This window comes from Notolepis coatsorum, assembly GCF_963971535.1.
Source record: "Notolepis coatsorum genome assembly, chromosome: 9".
Lineage (NCBI taxonomy): Eukaryota > Metazoa > Chordata > Actinopteri > Aulopiformes > Paralepididae > Notolepis > Notolepis coatsorum.
In genome coordinates this window covers 60,077,815-60,104,326 of record NC_140173.1, presented here as the reverse complement: position 1 = coordinate 60,104,326, position 26,512 = coordinate 60,077,815, and the positions used below count along the sequence as shown (strand labels likewise).

Sequence of the window (26,512 nt, the reverse complement as noted above, 5' to 3'; positions counted from 1 at the left end):
TAGTTGATTATTGAGGTCACATGGTTTGTTTTTGTTTTCCTCAGTTTTGTCATTGATGAAATTGAACAGGTGATGTGAAGCGTTTTGTAAAAGCATGTCTCGTATCATAATGATGTCTATCATTTGTGTGTGTTATCTGTGTACACAAGTATGTAGGTTCTCTTAAGGCACAAATGTTTCTCTTATATTGGATCAGGCTGTATGTCAGTCTCTCTTCTACCCTCATCCATGACAACCTGTCATGCATCCCTTCCAGAATAACAGAGTGTTTGTGTTTGTCTCTAAGCAAAAGAAACAAACATGAGTAAAGTTAAACACTGTCATGTTACTTATACAGCTATTAAAAGTAGAGCCTGACCAATATTTCTGAGGCCGATATTTGGGAGTAAAGGGGGAAAAAACGATATAGCAGATGATAGATCGTTGGCAACATATAATGCTGATCTTCTTAGCAAGGATCACATATATTTTACAGTTGGAACGAAATGTACTGTGAATATATATGTGTGTGTGTGTGCATGTGTATTGTGTGTATATTATTTATAAGAAAGAAAGGCTAAAGTAACCTATTTGTACTTAATGCTAAAAAACAGCGTGCTTTGGGCCGACTTTTGCATGTGTCTAGCATAAATTAGCCTGGCTGTAAAGAGGAGTCTTGTATGGTGCTTTTGAGTCCATTGTCATTCAGATATCTGAGAAGTCAAGGGGACCCCTGTGGAAATGACCATGCCCACAGCATTTTCCTCCCATCAAATTTAAGCTATCTTAAAACTGCTTTAATTTAGGAGCTAGCTAGCATGTGAGCTAGCATGACACGGCTGGTACCTTTGGATCCCCCAAGATCTCTAGTTTCATGCCAGTATCTTCGGCTAGCCCGCTAGAGTCCCTTAAAGACAGGGTAAACATAAACACAGATATGGATATATCGGTGATAAGCCAATATCGGCCGAACTATATATATCGGTTCGGCATCTTACAAAAAAGGCACAAGATTTGACTTTGTTACTTGACAGTAGGTCAGTTGCCAAGTGGACTTGCTCTGGGCAGACTACAAAACCAGCCCCTGTCTCTGCCCCAGAATACACCTCTACACGGCTGACCATGTGAGGAAACTTAAGATAATCTGATTGACATAAATGAGTTGCGAAACCATTCCAATTCCACTTAGTTTGCAGCAGCCAGCTTGAATTGCATCCTTTGACAGCAGGGTGGATGATGGAGCGCGCGTCTGGAATCATGACAACCCCCAACTCACTTCATAGGGACCCCGTTATCAGTCCAGATTGTTATGAGACAATTGGGTAATTATCAAGTGACCGCGTGTCTAGAATCACATCTCTCCCCCGGTTAGAATCCGCTGGCTTCAAAACAGGGTATCGGCGGGGGAATTAAAAAGTATTAAATTCATAATTCTCAATTTAAGGCCTTAACCCATTGAAACCGGGAAACACATTTGTGTGTGTATATGCAGGCTATATAATGCATTTTTAGCAGGCGTTTTAGATCTAAATGGGTTAATATATTAAAGTTTCATCTCCGGCTGCCAGGAGAGGCTAGTATGGTCATGAAAGTCGTATTAAAAAGTCTTAAACTTGGCGCCCCAGTGGCGAACCACATAACGTGCTGAGTCGTGGCACGGCCAACCCGGGTTCGATTCCCCGACCCGTCGTTATTTGCCGAATGTCTTCCCCCCACTCTGTCTCCCGTTCCTCCTCTCTCTCTCTCTACTGGACTGCCCAGTAGTATAAAGCGATAAACGCTAAAAAAAGAAATCTTAAAAAAAAGAAATCTTAAAAAAAAAGTCTTAAACGGGGTGGCTTGGTGGTGCAGTGGGCAAGGCGCTCACCACCAATGCGGGAGACGCTGGGTTCGAGCCCAGCTCTCCGCATTGCTATCAGCTTGGCTGGTCGTTCATACTAATACAATTGGCAGTATTAGGGGGTAGTGTTGTCACGATACTGGAATTTCGACTTCGATACGATACCTTGAAAAGTATCGATACTTCGATACCATTTCGATACCAAAAACAAATTTAGCTTTTGTTGCTGGTTGATTCTCCTCAGCTTCGAGTCTGGTACTATAAGAGAAGATAAATATAACACTTTTAAAACCCTTTGTTTATCTTTAGATCACACATTTAAAAATAACTGTTCATCTCACTTCAATCATTTTTATTGCAAATGCAGAACATGGTATTTTCTCAAGCAGACAGATGTAAACACTGTAATCTGTGTTGCATGTACCTCACAAACTGAACAGTTAGTAACAGTTTTTATTTAAAGATAACGAGAGCAAGCGAGAGAGAGAGAGAGAGGTATCGGTAGATAGAGAGAGAGAGAGAGAGAGGTAGCGGTAGATAGAGAGAGAGAGAGAGAGAGGTAGCGGTAGAGAGAGAGAGAGAGAGAGAGAGAGAGAGAGAGGTAGCGGTAGAGAGAGAGAGAGCGAGAGAGAGGTAGCAGTAGATGGAGAGAGACAGAGAGAGACAGAGAGGCTATGCTCGGAGCATTTTAGTAATGTTACATTTTCAACAAGATTGCTGCTATTTAAACACTTGGTGGAAACGGGGTAACGTTAACCTTATGTCGACTGTAGTATTGTATGACCTCGACATAACGTTTACACGTTAACGTTACTCCGTTTCCAATGCAGTATTTATAACTGTGGCCAGCTAAGCTAAGGGAGCTAACTTTAGCTGGTAGCTGTAACGTTACAACGAAGCAGCTGTTGATATTATGCGCCATCAGTAGACAACGTATCATGTATTAAACTAGAGTTAATGGTTTAATGCTTCAGTCACAGTGACGTTGAAAGAGCAGCTGTCACGAACCTCTTTCATTTCTTTATGGAGATCGGCGCTGGCACTGCTATAACCGCTTGCAAATAGCATTGGGGCATTTGTAGCTTGTCCTTCGTTGTTTACTTGAAACCCGAAGTACCTCCAAACAGCACTTCTGCTGCTTTCTTTATCCACAAGCACAAGTTGCGGAGGCTCTGCATTTACCATCTTCAGCTAAAATGTTTGTTTACTAACTGAAGAAGACGGCTCTCTGTGACTCTGTGAGGGGGAGGGCTGGACTCGGAGGAGCCGGGGGGGGCAAGCACGCTGAGCGCTCTGAACAGCGCGTCAACAACTTGCGGTAGAACACTCGCCAGCTGGTGGTACCGATACTGCAGAAAGTATCGGTACTTCGGGAAATGAGTATCGAAGCCTTTTTAAATATTCAGTATCGATATGTATCGATACTTCGATATTTTTGACAACACTATTAGGGGGTGGGAAGCTGGTGGGTGGGGATCGGACGTTGTGGACAGCGACTCCTACAGGTCGGTTGGTGCGCCTGCGCAGCAGAATCAGGAAGCGACGGGGGTGGCGTGCCCTCCAAAACGCAGACCCCCGACGCTGAGAGATCGCGCTGTTCAGGTGAAAAGATGCGACTGCTGCTTCCTCGAGTACCGGAGGGGACACGTGATGTAAGGCTTAGTCCACATTGCAGCCGGCTTGTGGGAGGCATGGCCTAACAGCGTTCGAGACAGGGGAGGGTAGAATTGGACGATACGAAATTGGGATGGGAGAAAAATTGAAAATGGGAGAAAAAGGAAAAAGTAGATAAAAAAAAAAATTCTTAAACTTGTTGAAACCTGGTGGTTCGCAGCAGCTGAGAAGGTAAAGACCGCAGTGTGCGGCTGAGCGGGGTTGGGGCGCTTGATCGGGGGGGGGGTCCGGCGGTCTCTGGGGAGGGGGAGGAGGAAATGTCTTGTCTGTCTTGGTTTTTGTCTTGTCCTTCTTAACTTTGACCGGGGGGGATTTGAGGGGGGGTAGGTATTTAGCTATTCTGCGCTATATGTCAATTCACATGCCATCTCCCCAAGGGACTAATATTGGCAGACTGATTGACCTGTTAACCAACTTGGAGGAAGAATTTCTTTCTTCTTACACTTTACCTTCTGCGAGTTTGGCAGTCTTGAACATGTGTAAGGGACCTAGGCTATCTACAATAAATCTGCGGCAACACTCTCATAAACAATCTTTTAAGTCACTCCTAGGCCTGCCGCGATAAGCAATAAATCGATTAATTGCCGCGATAATTAAAATGAATGCAATGATTTTGACGGGCGCGATTAATTGCTATTTGCGCGTTTGTTTTAATGAGGCGGACCCAGTGCCCCTTGTCAGTCACTGTCCGTGTTGGGAGGCGGGCCGCTGGCTTTACTACAGAGCAGTAGTATAATATCAATAACAACATTAACGAGACCCTCGTTGTGTCTATTCTGCTAACGTTACCTCTCATTGTGTCTATTCTACAAGCGTTAACGTTAACGAGCATTAGGCTAACAAGCTGTAACGTTACCAGTCGCGTCTATTTGCTAACGTTAGCATTAGGTAATAACCGGTTTAAAATGGATGGTGATTACCTCACGTTGTGTCTATTCTACTAGCATTAACGTTACTCATACAAACAATCAATAGCGAGTTATATTGATCACGCTATGTACGATAGCCATGCTAAAACGCTAGCACAACATTAGCACCTAACCTAACAACAAGCCTTAACAAGTCAGCGATCTTTTTGCGAGACTAAACTCTCCGCTCGGTGGCAAATTGTGTTGATGTCGGTTTTGTTTAATCAATAAATGAGGCAGAATACACAGTGACTGTATCCTTTGTTTATTGCACTTGTGCCTGCTGCAAACATAATGATTATGAAATCCTAGAGACGCGTCTCTATTCAGTGTTTCACGTGACTTTTCTGGTACCCAAAAAGTACCTGATAATAATCACAACAATACTTCCGGTCCGGTCGGTGGGCTTCAAAATAAAAGTCTTAAACACCGGAAAAGACGGAGCGGTGGGCTTCAAAATAAAAGTTTTGGGAAATAAATGTCTCCAAAAAAAAAATTCTCTAACCGGTCGCAATAATATCGCTTATCGCGATATTTTCGGGGGCAATTAATCGCCCAGCAAAATGTGTTATCGTGGCAGGCCTAGTCACTCCACTTGTAAAGGTGGGGAAAGGTTGGCATGTTTGAAGACATTTTTGTTATTGAAATTGCCATCTGTATTTGATAGGTTGGACGCTGTTCTTTTTCTTTTGTCTTTATAATTTATTATTCTGTATTATTATTGTTTGTTATTCTCCTGTGAAGTTATGTTTTTTGTTACTGTGGTTATTGTGTTGTCCTGTTTCGTGTAATTAATAATAAAAAAATTTGATAAAAAAAAAAAAACTTGTTGAAACCTGCAGATACCCTGCAAAAGTCTTAACTGAAACTCTGATTTCTTTCTGTGTATGTGTTCTCGCAGAAGGTCATCGGCGTGTTTAAGCCTAAGAACGAGGAGCCCTATGGCCAGCTGAACCCCAAGTGGACCAAGTTCCTCCAGAAACTGTGCTGTCCCTGCTGCTTCGGCCGCGACTGTCTGGTGCTCAACCAGGGTTACCTGTCGGAGGCTGGAGCCAGCCTGGTGGACCAGAAGCTGGAGCTCAACATAGTTCCCAAGACCAAGGTATGGACACACAGACTCGGCTTAGATGGAGAAATATGACCCTCCCACACACACAATCACAAGGGGATCATCTTTGTATTGTATTGTACAATGTATTTCTTTGTTAGAATTAGTGTTAAGTTAACATGCCAACAGCCATCCCTGATATAGAGTGTCTGGTCAGTAACATGGGTCTCTCAGTCCCTCCACTCTGCAGTGAACAGGAAATACATTTTCTGGTATCCTGTTCCCACTTTATCCAATCGGGAGATATATATATATTTTTTTTAACTTATTTCAAGACATTACTGCACTGGCAGATAATTTTCCTTGTTTCAAGAAGATATTTTCTTAAAACTAGTTATTATTTTCTTATTCTTATCAGATAATATTTGAGAGTTCTCTCTCCTGATCGCATAAAGTGGGAACGTGATACCAGAAAATGTATATTCCTGTTCACTGCAGAGAGGAGGGACTGAGAGAGACCCATGTTACTGACCAGACACTCTGTATCAGTGATGGCTGTCGGAATGTTAACTTAAAGGGGAACTATCTTATAAATTGCCTTTTCCCGTGTTTAGCATTGTTTTCTAGCAATGTGGGGTTGTACTGGTGTCTCAAATTCTCATTTTGGCGCATTCCTCCAGTTCAGACGAGACAAGATCCTCCCCCACTGAACCAAGCCATTCAGAATTTTGGTCCCCTGTGACGGACGCAGAATTATTTGCATAATGATATGCGTACCTCCGCCCCTTCTGTGGTTTAGTTCCACCACTCACAATCAACAATTCGCTCAACAACGGAGCGAGTGGGAATAATGCGGAAGCGGTTTCCCTGTCACTGACGCTTCCTCAAATTTTATTATATATTTTCTTTAAACCTTACAGATGTGTTCCATAGACTCTCATGAATTGTGTAAAATTGCCCAAATAGTGAAAGAAATAGTAAGATAATTAGTTCCCCTTTAACACTTATTTAACAAAAAAATACCCCTTACAGCACCTTTCTAATTTTGTAATGTCATGACCTCGCCTGAGTCATCATCAGTCGTCCTGTGTCTTAAACCTGCACTATAACCTTTCATCATCAGTCCTGTGTCTTAAACCTGCACTATAACCTTTCATCATCAGTCCTGTATCTTAAACCTGCACTATAACCTTTCATCATCAGTCCTGTGTCTTAAACCTGCACTATAACCTTTCATCATCAGTCCTGTGTCTTAAACCTGCACTATAACCTTTCATCATCAGTCCTGTGTCTTAAACCTCCACTATAACCTTTCATCATCAGTCCTGTGTCTTAAACCGAAGGTTATCCTATAACCCTAGTTACATGAGTTATTGTGAGCGTTCTGCTCTGTGGGATGACCTCATTGTTACCTATTGTAACCTTGAAAGCTTCCGCTACATGCACCTTCACTTGTCCGGCCACGCCCACTCTCGCCTATGCATATAAGCGAGGGGTGTGACCGTGCTTCTTCCTTCCCGAGTCTTGACCTTCATTCGGAAGAGTTTGCGCCGCAAATCATCCACCACCAAAGACAGACCGCGCCCGGGCTGGTCGGGGGTCTCCCGGTGGGGACGCCGGAGCCGGACGGCCTCTCGCCACGAACGTGGGAGTAGGGAACCCCCGCGGCGCACGGAGGAGGTCGCGATGGAGAATCGCTGGTGGTGGAGCCCTGAAAAATCTTTCCCAGGTCCCGATGGTGATGTCATTCTTGAATAAAAAGTAGCAACACAAAAAACCGAATCTAAAAGCTAATATCACTTGCTGACGTGTGCCTATAGCGAAAACACTTCTGGAAGTGAAAGATGAGGGAAGGAAGAAGCACGGTGGTCACCCCCCTCGCTTGTATGCATAGGCGGGAGTGGGCGTGGCCGGACAAGTGAAGGTGCATGTAGCGGAAGAACGAGATACAAGAGCGAAATGTAACTGCACTATACTGTCTTAAACCTGCACTATACTGTCTTAAACCTGCACTATAACCTTTCATCATCAGTCCTGTGTCTTAAACCTACACTATAACCTTTTCAATGAAAACCATCGCTTCTTTTCACTCAACAAGAGAAAACTGTCCCATCAGCGACACGGCGACAGTGGCCTTCTGGTGGGCGGGCGTGTGACCAGTGGCAAGAAATCTTCTCTGCAAAACTAATACTAATTCTAGCAGCCCATATATCATCCCACTGTCTTTTGAAGGCCGTAACAGGCTGCGTCTTTAATCTAGCACAAGTCGCTAGAAGCATGAACATGATCTGTGCATGCGTTTGATTAAATGCCCCTCACAGAACGTCCACGGGGCGACAGTGGCTCGGGAGGTAGAGCAGTCGTCTGGTAATCCGGAGGTTCCCAGTTAAATTCCCGCTCCTCCCAGGCAGTGTGTCGAGGTGTCCTTGAGCAAGACACTTAACCCCTAATTGCTCCCGATGAGCAGGTTGGCACCTTGCATGGTTGCCTCCACCATGTGAATGTGTAAAATGTGAGGAACAAATTGTAAAGCGCTTTGGATAAAATAGTTATAAATGCAGCCATGACTGAGTATGTCCATGACTGAGAGTGGGTGAGTGACTATCATAATTTGCCATGCATAGCCCATGACGGCAGTCCTGGTACCATACAGTATGCATAAATCCATATTCACATATAGTACAGTATAAGTGTAAAATATACCATCTTGATTATATTAGATTAAAATGTATTGTCATAGTACAGCACAAGTACAGTACAACGAAAATAAGTTGACATCTAACGAGAGTGCAAGGTAACAGTAAAGTGCATTGACAAATGTAAAACTAAAGCATAAATATGAATGACAAATGAAAAACACAATGTTATGCTTGAAGACGTTTTCTTCTTGCTCCGTCTTCGTTACATAGTACAGCTTTAAGCATTTCCGTCCTTCCCTTTCTCTTGTCTCTCTCTCTCTCTCTCTCTCCTGTGTCTCCAGGTGGTGTATCTGGCCAGTGAAACGTTCAACTATAACGCCATAGACAGGGTGAAGTCCAGAGGAAAGAGGCTAGCCCTGGAAAAGGTGCCCAAAGTAGGACAGCGTTTCCACCGGATAGGCCTGCCTCCGAAGGTAAGAAACCTCTTCTGTCGCGTGGGTGGATGATGGGCATTCTTAAAAATGTAATTGTTTTAGATTAGCACAAGTACAGTACAACGAAAAAGAAGCTTGGCATCCAACCAGAGTGCAAATGTAACAGTAAAGTGCAATCGTACAATGTACAGGTGATTTAAACTGGGTGTAAGATATATAAATTAGTACTACCGAGTGTAGTGCTAATCAGATGTATGTACAGAGTTGTAGTATTAATATGTACAGTGATACAGGTATAAAGACACTATGGTAGTAAGTCATACTGGCCAGCAGTGTAACTAATAAGAGTTGGTAAGGGATATGTACAGATATAGATATAGTATCTACAGATATGTAAAAAGGATTATATGCAGGTATGTACAGACAGATGTGGATAAATATATATAATATATATAAATATATATACGGTACATAGATATATAGAAGGATTGTATGCAGGTATATTCAGGCAGATATGGATATATGCAGTAAATATAAATATATAATGTATATATACGGTATATACAGCACTATTGTACATGCTATCATACAGAGCTATATGGGTAGACTATAGTATGAGGTAGGTCGTTTAGATTATGTATCCAATAAAATCCACTAGACACTCGAAGTCGTGTGTTTTAACTTCTCTCGCTCCCCCGTCGGCCTCAGGTGGGATCGTTTCAGTTATTCGTGGAAGGTTTCAAGGACGCAGACTTCTGGCTGCGGCGCTTCGAGGCGGAGCCTCTCCCGGAGAACACCAATCGCCAGCTGCAGCTGCAGTTCGAGCGGCTGGTGGTCCTCGACTACATCATCAGAAACACAGGTTTGTGTATCAAGTAGGACTGTCTTAAATATTTCAAAGCTTCGTTCGATGGGCATGGGATTCGAATATGAAAATGTAATTCGATTATTATTAAAAAAAAATAAAAATTATATTATTTAAAATGTTTTGCAAAATCAACCCTGCCTCTCTTTGTTAACTACAACAAGCAATGCTGTTTGTTATTTAAGATGAGGTCGGACTCGGCACTGACAGATTTGTGCTGCTTTTATAAAGCCTCAAATGACGGCTTACAATATTTCATGAAAGCAAAGTGTTTAGTTTGTCTACGATTTAAAAAGGTTTAAACTTTACAGCACTGACAAAGTTGAACAAAGTGCTGTACAAGTCCCACAACATAATTATTTTTTTTATTATTATTATTATTATAATTTTTTTAATTAATATTAAAAAAGAAAAAAAAAATCGAAGCTTCGAATTAAAATCGAATCTCGGCCCGAAGCTTTGAATTCCAAAAATAATTCCGAAGGTCAGCCCTAGTACCGAGCTGGAGGTCGAAGGGCTTGTGTTGCACCGTAGAGTGCATTTCAGCTCGAGCCTCGCTCAGCCGGAGCAGACGGGAGCTCCACCTCGTCGACTCTGCATCAGTTTGTGGCTCGTTAGCCGGAGCTGGTGTGAAGGAACGGCACGGGGTGGTGCTGGGAAAGGACTCTACCACAGATCAACAGGAGGGCCAGGGGGCCAGACATCTGAACTGTCCCTTTAAGGAGAGACTTGTTCATATTCACAAATTGAAACTGAGCTGTACACTATTATAGAAATCGGGGTTTTCCCCAGGATTTTCAAACAAGATAGTGCTGAGTCGCAACTAGGGGTTGGTCCGGAGGGGGGCCGTGCCTCAACTAGGGGGTGGTCCGGAGGGGGGCCGTGCCCCCAGCAGTGGGAGGCAAAATAAATTGCAATAAAGAAACTCATTTGCTCTAACTTCCTACAATTTAAAAACATTAAGTACATTGTATAAGGTTGAACGATGAACGTACGAACGCGTGCATGCACACACACATACACACAGTGGAACAAAGGAACTGAGGACCGAGCAATCATGTATTAGACCAGCTATTCCCAAACTGGGGTACGTGCAATCACATCGAGGGTACGCCAAAGAAATCTGATAAAAATCTGATTTAACGGGTGAACCTGCGCCCCCAAAATTGGCCGTTTTAGTTTAAGTTTTTGAGGACTGCATATTTTTTTTGCAAACCAAAACAACATACTTTATACTTATAGCACATGCATGGGCCTGGTCTCTTTTGAAAGATGACATTCTGAAGTTTCTGATTCCAGAAAGGAAATTCACTTTTAGTGCTAATGAAATAGAGTAACATAGGTCTGAACTCAAGTTTTTCTGTAGTAGTTAGTAGTCCCAAGGTAGTATTTCCCCAGAAGGTAGTATGGCTTACCCATAGACTGAAGCCTTATGTAGTACATGTCCAAATTTCATAAAGATACATTCAGAAATGAGTGATTAGGAGTGATTTTGGTAAACTGTGTACAAAAGAAAAACTCAGTTTTCTCATAGACTTCAATTCATTCGGCTGCTTTTCTCTTCCTGTTTTTGCTCATTATTTTATTTTAATTTTTTTTTATTCATACATCCCCACGTGGGGTATCATTGAAAAGACACACTCATTGGCTACAACCCTCCACAATCATTTTTGAGATCGCCAAATGATTGACAGAACTAGAGCCCCAAGAGTTGGGAGTGGTATTTTGCGCAATACCGTGTACTTTGCACAAGCCTCAAATACCGGCATGTAACTCGAGAACCGCTGAACGGATTTTGTCGGACAGGCAACAAATAAGCCTCCAATTAGATATATATATATTGTATTACAAAATATGCACACCCGAGCCACTAGAGGTCGCCAAAGTGCCTTTGAGAAAATCGTCCTCAAAAAGGCCCACATGAGGAGCGATAATCCGCATGCACTCTCGCTCTGATCAGCGGGAACGCACCGCGTCTCATGTGAATAGCCGACAGAAAAACACAATCGCTCCGTGAGAAAACGCAGGGCGATATGCGCGCAGCGGGGAAAGCTGACCACAATCCAGCTTTTGTCGCGGGCGGGCATGTGCGCGAAAAGAGCACGTGTGCGACAATTTCCCAGGACCGCGCCCGGCCGCCCGCTTGCCGCTCCGCCCCTCAGACTGTCCTCGCCTCCAAAATAGTCGCTGGCCTCTCATTGAAAATGAATTACCGCTCCCCGTGTGAAACGGCCTTTACATTGGAAAATTATTTAAGACTAAACCTCTCCTATACAAGCCAACATTGCGGAGTTATTCGCGCCATGTCAAGCACACCCTTCTCATTGATCTGGTGAGTCAATCACAAATTGTTTGAGCTGATTCTCGAAGACACTCTGATGTCACGAGACCACCGCCATCTTGGTATGAGGGTAACAAACTGATTTCTACCATCAAATGCATGCGTTGAAGTCTGTTTTTATTACATGTTTTATCACATTCTTGTTCATTTCATAACATTTGCATACGATTTGTTTTGAAAATATTGAGGCCAACATGGCATTTCACTATTTCGAAAGCTTTTCTGGTGATTCTAAGGCGAGATATGAGTCAAAGAAGCTCCCCCTGATTCTGGTGTCGTGGTAGCTACATGCTAAGCTAAGGTTAATTACATCATATATATCGAACCGATAGGAGCTTATCTTATCTAATCTTACGTGGTGGTACCACGTGTGCCACTACCCGATCAAACATCCACGTAAGATTAGATAAGATAAGCTCCTATCGGTTCGATATGATATAATTAACGTTAGCTCAGCATGTAGCTATTTGTCTAGGTTAACGTAGCTAATGTTAGCTGCCAGCCACTTCTCCCTCCGTGATGGTATAAAGCGATTTGGGCTTCTGTTTTTGTCATTAGTACAACGCGTAACACAGCAGCTCTTTGGCATTGTGAAGGACTGAAGAAAATTCTGCTTGATTGTCTTTAATTTGCCGCTTTAACGATCCGTTTCTCCACTCAATGAAGCGTACACAATGTACCAGGCTGGACAGTTCCCCCCCACGCTGCAGTTGCGTAGCAACAACAGACAGGAAGTTGACTTCGAGAATGTGCAAATAACATGTTTGATATGTGAGAGGACTTTTACAAGGCTAAATAAAGAGCAAATGATAACACTCTGTTATATAATATATGCATCTTTATTTGTATATATATAGCAGTGCAGCAGGCTTACAAACGTGGCAAAAAAGAAATATTTGTGAGCGTGCTGTCCCTGGTGCTAGAGGGGGTACTCAGCTGTCCCTGGTGCTAGAGGGGGTACTCAGCTCAGCTGTTCCTCGTGCTAGAGGGGGTACTCAGCTGTCCCTGGTGCTAGAGGGGGTACTCAGCAGGAGGTTGAATGTCTGAGGGGGTACAGGACTGTAAGAAGTTTGGGAACCACTGTATTAGACAATGATGCGTCTGTTTCTAAGATGGCCCCAAGCTTTCACTGCCAAAGAAATGTAAACGTAAATTAGTATTATTATTTAAAAAAAACTTAACCACATGGTGGCGCTGGTGCGTTGTCATAGTGGCGCTGCGCCCCTATACCATTGTTTAGGTAAAGCCCTGGGTATTACATAGGAATTCTATTTTAGGGTCGATTTTTCCGTTTTAAGGATTCTAGCTGATGTTTGAGTTACTAATCTGGTAAATTTGGTGATAGTTAAGGATTAACTTGGGGCGACAGTGGCTCAGGAGGTACAGCAGTCGTCTGGTGGTAATCTGGAGGTCCCTGGTTTGATTCCCACTCCTCCCGGGCAGCGAGTCGAAGTGTTCTTGCATGGTCACCTCTGCCGTCGGTGTGTGAATGTGCGTGTGAATGGGTAAAATGTCAATTGTAACAAATTGTAAAGCGCTTTTGGATAAAAGCTGTTGTATAAATGCATCATTTACCGTTTACCATTAACCATGTCAAACGCCGTTTTGAAAATCAATAATCAAAAAAGCGATACTCGTATGCCCATTGTGTCTGTCGTGGCGTGCCTGTGGGATATTACAGTAGGCTGCCACCGACGGCATATTTGCTTGGGAAACACTCTGATTTGAGTTTTGTCTCTTACAGATCGAGGGAACGACAACTGGCTAATAAAGTATGACTTACCCATGGACACCGGAGGGATTCGGGTAAGTACATTCCTTTTATGCAATTTATTTGTATATTTTTTTTAGTATAGTGTTCAGTCTTTACTTTTTAAACTTTTTTTTTACTGTATGTTGCACAATCACAGGAGGGTCATACAGAACCAAGCATTTCACTATAATGTACCTGTACTGTACCTTTTATATGTGACAAATAAAACTAAACGTGAAACACCAGCAACACATACTGTACGTGTTGACTCATTCACCGTAAAAAAATATGTGCCTTTTGTGTTTGTGTGTGTGTGTATGTAGGATACAGACTGGGTGGTGGTGAGAGATCCTATTATAAAACTGGCTGCCATAGACAACGGCCTGGCCTTCCCCCTTAAGCACCCAGACTCCTGGAGGGCCTGTGAGTCATGCCAGCAGAACACTCGCCACGCTCGCGCCACGCACGCACGCACACACACACACACACACACAAACACACGCACGCACGCACGCGCACACACACTCGCACCACTCATGCACATGCACAGAAATACACACACGCACCACTCATGCACATGCACAGAAATATACACACGCACTCGCACCACTCACGCACATGCACACACCGCACGCACGCACACACACACGCACACACACACACACACACACACACACACACACACACACACACACACACTCCTACAAACAAACAAACAAAACACAGAGAAAGTCAACATCAAAGGGATCTTTCCCCAAATGTTCCATTGTTTTCCATTGAAAAATGTCCAAATGTTCCATTTAGAAATAATTAATTCTAGTCTCTCTCTCTCTCTCTCTCCTCCTCCCCTCTCTCTCTCTCTCCTCCCCCTCTTTCTCCTCCTCCCTCACCCCCCCCCCCCTCTCTCTCTTTCTCCTGCAGACCCGTTCTACTGGGCGTGGCTGTCTCAGGCCAAGGTTCCTTTCTCCCAGGAGATCAGAGAGCTAGTGCTGCCCAAACTCAATGACCCAAACTTCATCAAGGACCTGGAGGAGGACCTGTACGAGCTCTTCAAGGTAACGTTGGCGCTTACTAAATAATCACATTGTGCCTTTTTTTTTCTTTTCTGAATATTACAGTTGAACTGTAGTACGATTTGTGTTTGTAGGTGTATATGGTGTGGGGATGGGATGGGAAAAACTCACAAAATTACTATTCGATAGTCACTGGGAACTATTCGATAGTCACTGGGAACTATTCGAATACTAATCGAAAATCAAGCTTCCACGTTAATGTATGGTTTGTTCTTTCTTAACACTTTCCGCGCCCGAGCTCGGTGCCCCGGAACCTCCTTGAATGCCGCGACCCACTTCAATGTTAGCGTTAAAAACGCCTAATCTATGTTTTAAATTATGGCTATGTGTCTAATCTGCCCGTTGCTTATCAATGACTCGTTTGCAGTCAACATTGTCGAAACGGATTGTTTTTTTATCGGTTCATTTTCGTTTTATAGCATTTTGAAAAGCCCTCGTTTTCAAGGAAAATATAAAGATTCCGTGATAAAAGACATTTACTGGAATATTCTAGAATACACAAAAACGTTGTAATTTTTCGGCCTATTTATGAATCGTTTTCAAATAAACGCTCGATTATCGATAGTATATGTATACGTATGCAAGCTATAGACGCGAGCTGAAAAATCGATTATCTTATTTCCTCATCAGCGATCACAGCCAAACAGCCATATCACACATAGGGGACATGCTGTTATCTCAGCGAATACAGCTCCGATTACCCCAAGACTGGTAACATAGACTCCTTACCTTAGATCAGATGTTCTCCAAAAAGATTATTCCAATTCCTGATCGCCATTCCAAATATCGATCACGCTTATTGATTGATTATTGGCTGCTGTAAATATATATTCCAGGCTGATTTCCGTCCCGCGATCAGATCCCTCTTGAGCAGACTGCTCGCCAGCACAAGGAGCCAGTTGGCTCCACCTCTACAGATCTACAGATCCCAGGTCAGTCTAAGCGACTGACCTGCAGTTACACAGGGATAGACGATAGGGGGTGCTTTTTTCCAATCTGAGCTCCTGTAGGGGCTGGTGTACCAACGGGAGACTTGGTTGATGAAATATGAATTCAGATCGCTAATAAAAAAATAAAACGATAATAAACGTTGTCGGCACTCAGTGGGGGGGGCTAATAAAACGAGATATGACGTTGCTGGCACTCAATGTGTTAATAGCGAAACGTGAGATAATCCAACAAGCGAGCTAGCTGGCTGCTGTTATTGCTAACAGCTAACGCTAGCGGACCAGGCCAGTGTATTTCCGGGAACAAAAGCATTTGGATTTCCCCAAGAGGATTAATAAAGGAACACCTGATCTTACTTGAAACGTAGGCCAAGATCTACCAAAACATAAACGTTATACACCTAGTATGCACACAAAATCTGTTAAAGACTGAGACGATGTCTGGTAATTACGAGAAGTCAAAACTAGACTCGTATGATCCTTTAATATTTGTTCAGTTTGAATATAGTAAATATAGCGTGAGATCCTCTGGGCAGAACCCTTCTGGTTGTCCCAAGGTCCAGACTTTGGACCAAAGGTGGTCCCCTGTGCTCTGGAAGGCCCCGCCTGGCAAAACAACACCAGGAGAAACACACAGGAGGGTGTTTATATAACACCATAGGGCTGGGCGATATGGAAAAAAATCATATCGCGATAACGATATGATAATTTTATTTTATTTCTCGATATCGATAATTATCGAATTGTTATAAGTATAATTTTTTTTTTTTTTTTTAAACAAAACATTTTTTTTTTTTTTTTAACAACAGATGTATGTTTATTTTGCAGCAATTCTTTGTCATTGCCGCCATCTTTAGTGTTACATCCCCTCACACTCCAGTTCTCAGGCTGCAGCTGGTTTAAAAGCTAAAGTAAACCGGCTTCTCTGCTGGCTGTGGCTCCAGAGGAGTTGAACAGTTCTGGCTCTGCTCGTTTATTTTCGATCTTTTGGCGCTTTTTTGGTGGACAAACCACCGAACATGTGCACTGTGACTCGTGACTGGAGTCTAGTTCTGCTAGCACACATAGCCTACTGTGTACAGACAGTTTCAAAATGTATTTTAAATTAGAAAGCAAACAAAATAAATGGACAAGAGAAAAAGAAATCTGAATTTGGTCAGTATTGTCATTTGGACAAGCAAAGCCATTACTTTAAGTTGCAGGCAAGAAAGACAAGTCTGTCCACTGTCTCTGGTTTTAAAACTGCCCTGTTGCAGGTACAAAAAAAAAAAAAAAAAAAAAAAAAAAATTCGATATTCGATATCGATTATTAAAATATATCGCGATATTTATCGTTATATCGCCCAGCCCTATAACACCATTTCATTTAGTTTGTTTATTCTGACTCTAAATCCTCCTGATCCCACTGATTTGATTCAGGCTTCATGGCAGCATGGGGGGAGGGGGCAGGGGAGGGGGAGGTATAGGTATAGGCAGGGTAATAGTAGAAAGACATAAATATAGGCAATAAAATTAGATCTGAATGTAAAAAATATGAGAAAAATAAACAGTGTAAACAAAGGTGCAGAGGAGGGTCTGTATGCCCTATCGGTTATATTATACGACATTCCTAATAGTTCTCGTTCTGCAGCCGTTAGCTCTCTGATGGCCGCCGGCATGAAGGACTGGCCGGGGCGGTTAGTGGGAGTGTCGGGGGGGGGGGGGGGGAGTCTGTGGCTGAACGTGCGCCTCATCTTGGTTCTCATCCTCCTCATCTTGGTTCTCATCCTCCTCATCTTGGTTCTCATCCTCCTCATCTTGGTTCTCATCCTCCTCATCTTGGTTCTCATCCTCCTCTCCGCCGCCACCTCTAGTTTGACCAGCTCCACTCCCAGCACGGAGCTGGCCTTCTTCACCAGCTTGTTCAGTTTGTTGGCGTTCCTTGAGTTGATGTAGCCCCCCCCCCCCCCAGCATGCCACAGCAAAAAAGAGGGCGCAGACTACTACAGACTGGTAGAACGACTGCAGCAGTCTATTGCACATGTTGAAGGACCTGCATCTCCTCAGGAAGAGCAGCCTGCTCTGTCCCTTCCTGTAGAGGGCCTCACATCCCTAGTTGGTATGTATTAGGGCTGTCCCCGACTAAGGATTTGGATGGTCGACTATGATTGGCAAAAATGTGCCGTTAGTCGACTATTGTTTTTTTTTATTCCATTTGGGCTGTGGGGGTGCTTAATGTCTGAAGGAGTCGACTGAAGGCTTCTTGTCCTCTGCAAAAGCATGCAATTGGTCCACTGATGGATACATCTTGATATTTGTCTAGTCTAGTGTGTTCATTAGATGGGTGAAATCCTCTTTCAGTGCCTCTGTGCCTGTTTTCGTAGGCAGTTAGCCTCTGGTATGCGTGCCATTAGCACTAGCCACGCTTCTAGGCCTCTTTTCTTTTGGAAAGAATGATAAAAATAATAATAATACATATTTTTTTATATATTTGACTAAGAGGTTGGCCAGTCGACTACGGCTCCTTTCGACCGATTAGTCGACTAATAGGGGTCAGCCCTAGTATGTATGTACATATACCTGTGATAAATGCACAAATATGTATTATGCCATAGCAACTGGGGTACATAGAAATGTTTTGAAAGATTTAAAATAAATAGAATAGAGCTAAGAACAACAACAAAAGAGAAAGCATAGAAATGAGCGCTAGTATGAAAATAGGATACACTAACAGTGTTTATCATTGAGAGTCAGATTGTCCTAACGGTGTTTATTATTAAGAGTCGGACAGTCCTAACAGTTCTCAAGTTCACCAGCCGTTAGTTCTCCAGCAGTTGGCAGCAGTCTGTGTCCACAGTTGTGGAGCCTGATGGCTACTGGCACGAAACCCTACCACACACCAAAGAGTAATCTATCAAAGCCACAACAAAATCCATTATTCCTTTGCTGTTTTCCCTTTAGATAGGTCAATAGTATTTGCGAATTCTCTTTTGTGCGTTGTTTCTCTTTGAATTCCTGTCAGAATAAACAAACACTGTATATTAGGGCTGTCTTAAGTACTTCGAAGCTTCGAAGCTTCATTCGATGGGCACGGGATTCGAACGGGAAAATATATTTTTTTTCTTTTTAATTATTGTCGAAGCTTCGAATTAAAATCGACGTCCAAAAAAAGCTTTGAAGGTCAGCCCTACTGTATATCACTCCCACGCCTGTCCTGCAGTAGACTGTATGTGCGTATGGTATGCAAACCAAACTGCTGGTGTATGATGTTGTTTGTTTGGTGCGTTGCAGAAGGATCCAGGCTTTGACCGAGGACAGTTCCACAAGCAGATATCGGTGATGCGAGGGCAGGTGAGCGTCACTGTGTGTGTGTGTGTGTGTGTGTGTGTGTGTGTGGGGGGTTCATGTTTATGTCATTAATGTTTTATTTCAAAATTATATATTTTTTATAGTCACATTTTACATAAAAAACGACTTAAACCCTAGACATTGCAAACACCCTAAATAAAATGGGAGATTTAATAGTACACAAACATGATATAACATTTCGATTCATGAAAGATATGTAATGTGGATATGTGATGTACGTCTTCATCTATGAGATGATGATTGGGGGTGACTGGCTCAGGAGGTATAGCGGTCGTCTGGTAATCAGAAGAAGGTTCCCGGTTTGATTCCGGCTCCTCCCAGCAGCGTGTCGAAGTGTCTCTGAGCAAGACACTTTACCCCTAACTGTAGGGATGTCCCGATCAAGTTTTTTTGCTCCCGATCCGATCCCGATCATGTGATTTTGAGTATCTACAGATACCGATATTTCCCGATCCGATAAAAAAAAAATAAAAGTTATTTTTTTTTATTTAACAAACATGACCATGTTCATATCTTAAACTCATACTGAGGCCTTAGTTTTGGTTTTAAATTGCATATCATCATTCATTTATTTATTGTCACACAGAGCAGAAGAATTTTGCCAAAACAAACCAATAGTATCCAGCTGCAGAACGGCAGACCAGTCACACTCTCAGACCCAAACGCATTTCCTTTGATTTAATTATACATCAAATGATTTATGTCAAGGATTGCAATGCCTCGCTTGAATGAAGTTAACTTTTCACCTGGATAACGTCAACATTCAGGGTGAATGTAATGTGAGAAATTGGGATAAAAAAAATAAAAATAAAAAAAATTATTTGGGTCAGAGACTGTGGCTGGTCTGCCGTTCTGCAGCTGGATACTATTGGTTTGTTTTGGCAAAATTCTTCTGCTCTGTGTAAATGAATGATGATATGCAATTTAAAACCAAAACTAAGGCCTCAGTATGAGTTTAAGACGTGAACATGGTCATGTTTGTTGAATAAATAAATAATAAAAAAAAAAATCCAGATTTTTTTTGCCGATCCCGATCTTCGGAAAATCACGTGATCGGCCCTGATCCCGATCACGTGATCGGATCGGGACATCCCTACCTAACTGTTCCCGATGAGCGGGTTGGCACCTTACCTGGTCGCCTCCGCCGTCGGTGTGTGAGTGAATGGGTGAATGTGAGGCATAACTTGTAAAGCACTTTGGATAAAAGCGCTATATAAATGCAGTCCATTTACCATGGATGTGCATGCGTGCCCGTGTAGGGATGCTCTTCTGTATCTGTGTTGATGCTGTGGGAGTTAAGACTCCCTTCCCCCGTCTCTTTGATGATCTACCTCTACCCATATCCTTCCTAGCCCCATCCCTCCCCCATTCCTTCCTACCGCCCTTCCCCACCTGTCCCCAAAATGTCACGACACCCCTATAAGTCGTGTATTCCTGTGACCCCCACCCCTTCCAGTTTTGTATGTATAAATATGTTTATACATATGGTAGATATTTATATTCATGGTAGATATTTAGATCACACAAATAGTCTGTTTGTAAGGAGTCAAACATTAAAATTCATGGACTTAATCAAATTAAAATCTGCACAAATTATGTTTCTGGCAATAAAAAACTAATTACCAAGCAACATTAAAAAAAAAATCACGGCTAGAGAGAGTGTTTATCATTTTAGAGGGACATTAGCTTTAAAGCAACCTATGGTACGTACAACTCTTAAAAGTATGTGCATTGCAGTTTGTGGGGTATCACTCTGGAATGGTCTGAATGCGAATATAAAATTAAGCAAAAATATCAATACATTTAAAGGTAGCTATAAGAGAGAGGAGCTTGAGCAGTAATGTGACTGCCTATTATTTTTTCTCATTTGGATATTTGGATATATAAAAAACTGTACTTTTATTTTATTATTTGTTATATTAATTTTATTTTTATTAAATTATACTGTCAAATATTGTAAGGAAGGGGCAGGGCTTGATAATTTGTTTTACTTCCCCCTGTTCCTTCTCGAACACTTATTGTATGGAAATAGTCTTTGACTATTTACCTTTTTGTTTTTTAAATTTGTTTTATGTTTCTATGTTCGAGACAAATAAAAATCAAATCAAATGTTTCAAGATCCGGGGAGGGGTCTCTGCCGGTGGTGTCCTAGCTAAGCACCTCGTTGACAGTCATCCAGCCTAACTCTTACTATTTTGTATTGAATACTTTGATTGAGTTAATGCATCGTATTAACCAGGTCTCTTTTGACTAAGTTGATTAACTTCGGCTGCTTCACTGTGTGTGTCTTTCAGATCCTGAACCTGAGCCAGGCCATGAAGGACGGTAAGACGCCACTCCAGCTGGTGCAGATGCCCCCCGTCATGGTGGAGACGGCCAGGGCCCCTCAGAGGGCCAGCAGCGAGTCCTACACACAGAGCTTCCAGAGCAGGAGACCCTTCTTCACCTGGTGGTAGCAGGACGCGTCAGGAGGAGAGGGGCCCGGAGAGAGAGAAAAGGTCAATATCACGGCCTCTGCATTTTGCACACGGGTCTGTGCGGGGAACGACACGAGGTTAGCTCCAGTGCTTTCCGCGTAGGTTATCACGTGAAGCGTTCTAAAATGTGTACCGTCTCACAGAAGACTTGAGAAGAAGAAAAAAACAAGGTCATCTGATGGGATCGGATTACTGCGTAAAATGTAGAAGCGGTGACGTGCCGTCGACGCGGACGTGGGTCACGCAGAGGTGTAAACCACGCAGGAGGAGGAGGAGGTGGAAGGGTAGAGGACAGTAACAGGGGAGACTTCCTCAATTAAAAAGAAAACATCATAAAACGTTGCTCCCAGCTTGCATGCCTCCACCCCCCCCACCCCCCCAGCCACGGTCACGACGACGGCGCAGACTTCTTTTTATTAGCGAGAACGGAGTCGAGGAGAGTGGAATCGTTGACTTTTACGTGGGTCGGGAGGACGGTGAAGAGAGACTGCGGAATGACGAGGCCCGATCTCGCTTAAAACATGTAAATAAAGTACGACCACATGTAAAAAATCGACCACAGTATAAAAGGTACATAATGTACGTTATGTTATAGCCATAAATCATATATTTACGTGTTGTATAAGTCATATATTTACGCTTCGTATCTGCGCAAGTCCAAAAATAACTAATGAAAGTCTAATTAACAATGCCTGGGGTGGGGGGGGCAAGTGCGCTCACCACTAGACCAAGCCTAAACTTAAACTTAAACTAACCCTAACCATAACCTTCTATCATCATAGTATTGCTGTGTTTATATCACAGAGGGTGTCTTGGTCTAGCTAGCGGTGAGCCACAAGCATTGTTAGTTCAACTCCCGGTTGTGCTTCTTTTTGGGGACTTTCGCAGATACAAAACATAAATATATTACTTATATATATAACATAATGTACATTATGTACCCTTTTTCCTGTGGTCGATTAAGTACTTTATTTACGTTTTACCGATGAGACCGTGCCGGTGGCTCACGGTGAAGTACAAAACGGCAAGCCTCAGGCTCAAAACAACCGGGCGTTCTAGACGTCTCGTCCCGAGCGTACGTCAAAGGCCAGAGTCCCTGCTGTTGTTTCTTGTTTCCTGAGCCATCTTGGCACCTAATCAATATATTCACTAAACCTCCAAATGCCGACAGAGTAGTAGGCCGCCCGGCTGCTTCCTCACATAACACAGCAGGTCTAGAGATATTGCAGCTGCCCGCCACCCTGTTAGTGATATGTATTATTCAGTATCTGAATCGCCGGTGTATGTAGGGCCTGTTTTACATGCAGTCGTATTACCTCGTCACGTCGGGACGTATTTAGCATTTTACATTTCCTGTCCCATGTCCGTGGCTGAACACAGAAGGCCTTGAATGTTTGAATTGTGAAATCACACTGTGTAGAGAATAATCCCTATATTTGGCTTTGGTCAAAAGTATGCAAACCCCCCAATCCCCCCCCCCCCCCCCCGCCAGTGGCTTTCTCCAGTTTTAGCTGCTCTAATAGGTGTAATTTCAGATTTGGAAAACGGGAGATCTGTTTCACCCTGGTCAGGAAAAGACTTGTTCTGCTTGTTCTGAGACGTGTGTATCATTTCATTGTCTTCAATCATTTGTAGCCATCAAGCTGGACCAAGTCATTAGGCTAGCGCTGAGATTCGGTTGGAACAAGTCATTAAGCTATTGCTCAAAATTAAGCTGGGCATTAAAGCTGGTCATTAGTCATAAGGCTGATTTTGAAAAAGATAGGAAGACTTTCATTCATTGTATTCACACGGCGGCATAGGCGGCAGGTGAGCTGGACATTAGAGGAGGCTATAGTTGATAGTCGTGCGTAGCGCGCAGATTTTTTTCTTTTTTGCTCGCGCAAAAAACGGTGCTGTCCAGGTTCTGATTTCATACAATACACACAACCCACTAGGCTACTACAGCGAGCCCCACTCATTTCATAGAGTGCAAATTAAGTGTTCAAATGAAGGCATCCAATATGATTCACCATTGTCTTACCTTAATGCATCAAAATCTAAATGTGACGTTTCGTCTTGGCATCAATGATCTTTTCGGCTTTAAGTTTGTCCGTGAGATCACTTTCAATGTGAAGCAGACTCAGAGTTGACTGTCTCTCCGTCCTGGTGCATATTGTTGTTCTTTTTAGCCAGTTTCGGATGCGCCTCATTGCTGAGAAAGACCGTTCACAAGTTGCGGTGCCGACGGCAATGAAGGAAACGTTTTCCGTAATTTGGATCTCATCATGCTTTGAAAACAATGTACATACAGTAGCTCTAAAAAGTTTCCACGATTTGATTACCTCTGACTCATCATGCCCTCGTAGAGCAAGCCCTTGTTTGCAAAGATAAAGCAACATACAATATATAGCCTCAGGTGATCTGGTGTTATGCCCAGGGGCAGCCCGGGCAGGGTTCTGAATAACTTTTTTTTATATGTTGCCAAGTTGCCTTGAAAAAGACCGTATATCCATTTTGCTTTTAGAAATTTGACTCAAAGGGGTGGCTAGGTGGTGCAGTGGGCAAGAAATTGATAAAAAAAAGAAATTTGACTCAAAATAGCGAGCTTGTGGTGTTCGCTACAAAGCGATTGGCGGGCGGGAATTCGGAATTGCAGATGTTTACAAAAAATGTATTATGCTTTGCTGCGGGATCAGGATGTGATTGGCTACATTATTTAACCTGAGCCTACCCATAATCACCAGATTGTCACCAGGGGGCTGCAGCGACAACACACACACAATATAGTAGGCTATATAATGCTGCGCACATATATTATATATCATTTTCAAATGTTCCAGCATAACCTACCCTCACCTTCATTACCCGCCGCCTATGCACGGTGGCCATTTTGCTCTTGTGTCATGCTCACGTTTGGATTGATTTATCCCCAAGGAAACTATAACAGAAGGAAGGGTCATCACGTTCTATGCAAAAAAATATTCCAATAAAAAATATACCAGCTATCTGAGGAAATATACATCAACCAATATATCAAACGTTAGCTAGCTAACAAAGCAACACATTGCTGATTATTCTGACCTCTGAGGTAATAACCTGTTTAAACATAAACAAGGAGATGGCGATACCGTTTAATTCAATGTCTGCCGAGCTGAAAGTTCCCACACACGTGCTACACAGTGACGTGATGACCCTTCCTTCTTTTATAGTTTCCCTATCTCTCCCAACCTGAACATGACATAAGAGCAAAATGGCCGCCGTGTGAATATGGTCAATTCAATCAATCCATCCATCTCACCACTGACTACTTAGTATCATCCATGTCATCATTATTATTACAGAGGAGAGTGAGGAAACCATATCCTGTGGACAGTGGACTTGTATTGAGTTAGAATAACCACTACAATTTATAGAGAGATCTCCCACTGGGAATGCTTCCTTCACTGCTGGTGCCTAACACTTAAGGATGCCTGCTTTTCAGATTTGTTTTGTGCAACTATATACTGCCCCCTAGTGCGAGTACTCATTCACTACCTCTAGTGTTCAACAGCGTTGGGATTGAACAAGAGGTGTGTTCCCCTCTGCTCCCAATCAATTGACTGATCCCTCGCTGATCACAATGTAATTTCAGATCTATGAGGAGCTGCACAAGTAATTGATTGTCTTGTCTACTGATACAGATGTATTTCTATTTATCCAGTGCCACAAAGGCTACGTTTCACACTGCAGGCAAAAGCCCAACATTTCTTTCAATAATTACAATAATAATGTGAACAGCCAAACAAAATAAATCTGATCTGAGCAAAAAATCATAATTGAGCACCAAGGCTTACAGTGTGAATGTAGCCAAAGTCAGCGATGAACTCTGTCGTCTGTCAATCAATGCCATTGGTTGCCTACTTCTTTATTTTCTTTCTCCATAATGGAAGTTCTTCAACTTCATCTTTTTTTTATTTATATATATGTCTGTTGCTATCAAACTATTATGTATTGTTTTGACAATGCTGTGTAGAAATGGATGTAATGTATTAAAGAAATGCATAAATATACACACCGGCTGCTTCTGCCATTACTGCATTCTCACACGCTACTTGTCTGATGTTGTTATTTCTCTTTTTTTTCAAAGTGGGGAAAAAAAATGTTCCTCTGGGAGTCGGATGCTTGGGAATTCACCGTTATGTCTTTAATTAACACGTTTAAACCGAGGGCCTTCAAGGTTTGATCGTCTGTGACGTGTGTGTGTGTGGGGGAGGGTACACCACTGGGAACACAGATCTGAGTCACGGTGAGACATTTATCAAGCTCACCATGTTCCGTGTTTGGGAGCAAATGTTTGTTTTACTTCTCAGCGTGTGTCCTGTTATATTCTAGGACTCAGTCCGTCCCCCATAGAAGACACCGCGGAGACGCTGCACCGGCAGACGGCTCCTCTCTTCTTCAGGGCGTATCGTCCTTTCGTTTGCTCTGTGGCGTGCGTCTGTGTACGTGTGGCGCGCGTCAAACAGACTAAGAAATGACGTAAATACCATGATCAAAACCTCAAAAAAATATTTCATCTGACAAAACTGAGGAAAACTAAAACAAACCCTGCGAACTTTGGAAATTACTCCACAACCAACTAGGCTGCAGCAAAAAACTATAAACCAGATTTACAAACATAAACATAAAGACCGAAAACACTCTCATCACAGACAAACTGGATGTGGCCAAATACCATATTCTTTACAAACATAGCCACAACACTGGTTAATAAACTACCTTCCCACTCAGGGCATTTTGGGGTAGAACACATAGTAGCATACTACAAAAACCTAGGGGTCCGCAAAGACGACTTCAGACTTGAAATGGTAACAAAAAATTGAGCGCCCTCCAACCTAACAAGGCCACTGGCCATGACAACATCCCCTACAAATTCCTCAGAGACTCAGCAGCCGCCATCACCCCAGTCATCACACACATAATAAACCTCTCCATAAAATGGACACGTCCCCAAGGACTTCAAAATTGCGAGAGTGACCCCCTGCACAAAAAGGGCAGCAAATTAGACCCAGGCAACTACCGCCCTGTTTCTATTCTTACCTCCATCTCCAAAGTCATGGAAAAAGAATTCTACGAACAGGTCGAAAAGTACCTTGCAGAAGAAAATCGAATCTACGAATTCCAATCTGGCTTCAGAACATCCCACTCCACTGACACATGCCTTC

General features: G+C 42.8%; 1 protein-coding gene across 1 annotated transcript in view; it reads left to right on the top strand.

The window, feature by feature from the left end:
* Window positions 1–25,353, top strand: part of LOC311234549 (phosphatidylinositol 4-kinase type 2-alpha-like) — a 34,217-nt gene extending 8,864 nt beyond the window's left edge. Inside the window, exons 2-9 of the mRNA XM_084321795.1 lie at window positions 5,303–5,503; window positions 8,430–8,561; window positions 9,231–9,384; window positions 13,473–13,534; window positions 13,805–13,904; window positions 14,403–14,536; window positions 18,772–18,831; window positions 21,144–25,353. Of these exons, the coding sequence (XP_084177921.1) occupies window positions 5,303–5,503; window positions 8,430–8,561; window positions 9,231–9,384; window positions 13,473–13,534; window positions 13,805–13,904; window positions 14,403–14,536; window positions 18,772–18,831; window positions 21,144–21,305 (1,005 nt within the window). The 3' untranslated portion in view covers window positions 21,306–25,353. The remainder of the gene's footprint in view (window positions 1–5,302; window positions 5,504–8,429; window positions 8,562–9,230; window positions 9,385–13,472; window positions 13,535–13,804; window positions 13,905–14,402; window positions 14,537–18,771; window positions 18,832–21,143) is intronic.
* The last annotated feature ends 1,159 nt before the right edge of the window (window positions 25,354–26,512 follow it).